Source organism: Fusarium odoratissimum (genome assembly GCF_000260195.1).
Source record: "Fusarium odoratissimum NRRL 54006 unplaced genomic scaffold supercont1.180, whole genome shotgun sequence".
NCBI classification, from domain to species: Eukaryota; Fungi; Ascomycota; class Sordariomycetes; order Hypocreales; family Nectriaceae; genus Fusarium; species Fusarium odoratissimum.
Window position 1 is genome coordinate 1 of NW_022158867.1, and position 4,271 is coordinate 4,271.

Here is a 4,271-nt window from a genome sequence, read left to right on the forward strand (position 1 = left end):
TTAATATCCTTCTTGGATGCATTAGTAAACAGGAGTCTTTCGTCCTGTTTCGACGCAGGAACTGAGATGTCGAACACTGTCTCTATCATGCGATGATCTGATCCTTGCCCCGTACCATGTATCGCACCTTTCATACGTGCGTCTGCAAGTTGCCCAGAGGACAGAGCCAATTCCATGTTTCCCAGTTTCCGCTTTCCATATCTTTGCGCCTCGCTGGAGAAGGCTTCGAAGGATTAATTAGTTCATCAAATCGATAATCGGATCCACCATTCCCTGTTTTGCCACCGATGCATCGTCTCCTCCCTTCACCTGGTCGTGCCGGTTGAAGTCACGGGTAATCACCCCATCCACCGCCCTTCCTGGCCTTCGCCTCACGTCAGTGATAGACCTGCCAAGCTTTCTGCACATGTCCTGTAGAGTTTGGGCATCTCCACCGGGTATGTAGACAGACGTCATGAAGACCAGACGCTCTGGCAGGCGATTGACCGTCGCAGTCACATCTAAGGGCTCTACTGACACCTGCTCTGCCTCCACCTCTTTTTTAACCCAAAGCAATACTCATCAGTACCATCTTGAGCAACCCGTGATGTCCCATTGGCACCGTTAGCAGCTTTCCTTGGATCTTTCGTGCTTGAGGTTTTTGGATGGCCAGCACTGCTGCATCCCAAATATCCTTGTAGTTTATCCGCCTCTCGTGTGCCAGTCCTTTCTTCCTCACATTCAGCTCAAACAATCGGAACAAGTAATTCATACTATGTTGGATAGAACTTCTGATAGGTCCTTCTGTGTGACTCAAGAAAGCCGCCGCATGGGACACATCTTGGCGATCATTTCCGTGCATCTGCTATGAAGGTAATCTTGTGCACACTTGCCGCAGACTTGAGGTCGATCGCACTGATACATTATCGTCCGTGATCTGTGGGCAGTTATAGCATTGTTTTACCCAGTCGAGACGTTCAAGCACTCTTGCGGTACCGAACTCTCGTCCAGCCACTGAAGTCCTTCGCCGATAAATTCTTTGGCTTCGGGTCGCTTGAAGTATACGACCATGGGACCGTACAACTTGAGATCGCTTCGCCTGCTGAGCCATGCTAATCTCGCTAACTTGTGTCATCCTCTCGGCCAAGAGTCTCGGCGACTTATACTCGAAATTCGTTGATCTCGTTTGGTGTCGTATTGCGGCTGACAGTGTCCACTTTAATCGGGAGAGATCGTCTCGTAGGACGCAGGTTCCGATGTTCTTGGGCTCTTAAGCACGGCTCGGCATCGTCACGTGGAGTGATCTAGTTCGGCCCGGGTTTGATTCTCCACTGTCGCTCGGATCGTGCCGGCCAAGCGCCTGTTATCGTCATGTATTCGCGAAACATGAATCGTGCAGTACAGAGTGTCAACCGTGGGGACGAGAGGAACGGTTGAGGTCGCAGTTTTGGCAACGGTAGCACGTGATCGTTGGGATTCGTCCGTTGCACTCATGGCGATGGTTCTGAGCTGCTCATGGACCAGTTGTACTTCTTTCGGTCATCTGTTCCTCCATCTCGTCCACGGTCTCTTCCAATCTCGCAAGAGCCTCCGACATTCCCTCATTGTTTGCATTTGTCTCTTCAACGCTTCCTGTAATCCTGGAGTTTCCATTCGCGACTCCCCCGGGAAATCCAGCGACTTCTGTAGCATTGCCCTTCCATCGCTGCTATTACTGCTGCCACTACTCTTATAGGCTTCGGTCGGTTGGGCTTTTTGCTGTTCGGTCGGTACCTTTCGCGTCGTCTTCCGGGTGGTCATTCGCATTTCTGTCACAGTATCTTCTAGTTGTCGTGTGGCGCCTCGACTTTGCTCATCGGTCTCACCACTCGACTCGATCGATTTGACGTCGAAAAGGGGTGTCATTATGCTCCACCACGGTCTCGGCTCCTATTGGATTTGCCATAGCGGCAAGCTGACCAGCCTCGATAGCTATAGGTTAGGTAGGTACCAGCTGTCGTCTATGGAGCTTTGTAAATGCATCTGATGATATGTTGATGAACAATTACAATGCCTATAAGAGGCGACTTTACAATGAGGGCACTCTAGTCACGTACATTCTTGAGAAGTATCCAGAATTGTATTCTTGTTGGTTCCTATTTTGCAAAACAACTACACTAGCCACATTGTTGTCACCTATGTTTCAACCATGAGGCTCCGCCAGTTCGCATTGTGCATGCATCCAACAGAGCATCAAGCCTTGTAGCCTCACAGTTACATTTCTTGCCTTATAAACCACCAGTTTTATCCAGTCTGCGGTCTCTAGTGCCAATGGTATTTCCGTTGGTATTTAGTGCACAATTACAAGTTCAACACTTGCCCTACGATTAGCCCAGTGCGCAAACCTTCTGTAATTACAAGCCTCTTTCAAGAGAATGTAAAAGTGATTTCGTTTTGCGTAATTGCAATTTATAAGCAGCAGGTCCTGCTGAGATCATATTGAGGCTCTACATATCGTGACCACCCTAGTAGCAAACGGGCTATTCTGCACGGTGGCCATCAAATTACCATGGCCCAGCAATGACATTGCCTTACGGCGCTGGAAATATAAATACTAGAGCACAAAATACAGTTATGGTTTTGGGCTTGTTCACTAGATCTTGACTTCTGCTTGGAGCTACTCTACCAACAACTCAACTTCCTCGTTAACGTGTCACATTTTATCAAGATAAAACAAGCAATTCTGCTTCACTACGGCGGACGGCACCCAAGGCTCCTTTCCTGTCTTGTGGTAACCCACGGCTAGTCTGGAAACCCACGACTATTTACTGGTTATAACGATATCGCCATGTGTACCACAGAAATATACACTTACGTCTTCATTCTTGAGGCACGAATGACAATACACAAGCTTACTAAATGCGACCATGACGATCCAAACCAGTCTTGCACCATATGTATGACTATTGTTTACCCTGAAGAGTGTATTTCTGAATTTACCCGGAAATAGATATTGTGGAAGATGGGTAGCATTAGCAGAGAGAGAGAAAAGTTCTCCGTCCAGGGGCTCTTCATTACCTTTGGCTTGGGATCGGGGCTAGCCGGAGTGAGCCACGCTTTTGTTTATGCCATCGTACATTACGGAAAGCTTTTGACTCATTATTTCCAGATTGGATTCAACTTGGGCAGGACTCGTCCGCGAGTGCGTGCATAAGATACTCAAGAGGAATGATGATCTTCCTCTGGAATAATTCTGGCCAATCCTGGGACTCCTAATAGCCCACGCTATGTTCACGATTCCAATGGCAGGCTCATTGAATTTGGAGGCTTGATGAGGTTGGAAAGCATCTCCTCAGGTGGAAAGTTCACCTGTATCTGATTCCATGATGCTGTGCTATTCACGGCCATTTTCTTGATTCATGTATAGATATTCTCCTAATTATCATTCAGTACCATCTTTTCCCACTGATTGCGGTCAAAATATGGCTAATAATTGACTATGCGCATACTCTGTTTGTCTTTTCAGGCCAAACTCTGGTTGGCATTGTACTCACGATGGTTTGCAATATTGTCACTCAAGATGAGAGAATAGAAGTAGCAGCAAAGATCAGCATGTTGTCATGTAAATGAAAACAGGAACTGGCAATTTCAGGCAGTTTCTTCTTTACAGTAGACTGGTGACTAGATATGTATCCTTCTGGGAATAACGGATCAATGAGAGGTGTCCTCCAGCAAGGTTGAGTGATGCATCAATATCATCATTCGGCACTAATGCAGTACCAGTAACTCTGCTGATCCTAATACAGGTATCGATAGGAAAGCCACCCACAGGTAATCAGGTCAGGGCCTCTTCGAATGGACCCTCACACAGGTTAATATCACTAACATGTATTCACACGAGTCTTTTCCATGCGCCTTCCGGTGCAGCAAAGCTCCATGACACAAGCTCACGTTTGCCCATACAAGATAATGCAAGCGACTTCTAATATTGTGTAGACAGACCCATAGTAACGATTATTACTACTTTTCTTTTGGTCGTAGTGGGCAACTTGAGGAGCATTGTCACGATGCAGCCAGATGGTGCGTGAAGTCCAATCGTTACCCCACATCCGATACGGAAGCGGCGGAGCGGCACAAGCTGGTCCTGAGGCCCCACTTCCTGCTCCGGTACTAATCGGTCTTGTGGGTCAAAATACTGTTAGATTGGCGTCTGGGAATTATTGGATACGCGAGTAGGGTTAATATCCAATTAAAATAGGGTTAATTTTCACCCTTTTTTTTGATCAATCTCGTCCCCAGGAGCTTCTGTCTCT

The 4,271-nt window shown here is 47.2% G+C and overlaps 2 protein-coding genes across 2 annotated transcripts; both read right to left on the reverse strand.

Annotated features, from left to right (window-relative positions):
• Positions 1-237: 237 nt before the first annotated feature.
• Positions 238-1,090, reverse strand: FOIG_16791 (uncharacterized protein; the record flags this gene model as incomplete). Its single annotated transcript, XM_031218269.1, has 3 exons — positions 238-411; positions 569-844; positions 944-1,090. The coding sequence occupies 3 exons, from the start codon at positions 1,088-1,090 to the stop codon at positions 238-240; spliced, it is 597 nt and encodes a 198-aa protein (XP_031052016.1).
• A 402-nt stretch (positions 1,091-1,492) lies between these two features.
• On the reverse strand, positions 1,493-1,884 carry FOIG_16792 (uncharacterized protein; the record flags this gene model as incomplete). Its single annotated transcript, XM_031218270.1, has 2 exons — positions 1,493-1,687; positions 1,753-1,884. The coding sequence occupies 2 exons, from the start codon at positions 1,882-1,884 to the stop codon at positions 1,493-1,495; spliced, it is 327 nt and encodes a 108-aa protein (XP_031052017.1).
• Between the last annotated feature and the right edge of the window lie 2,387 nt (positions 1,885-4,271).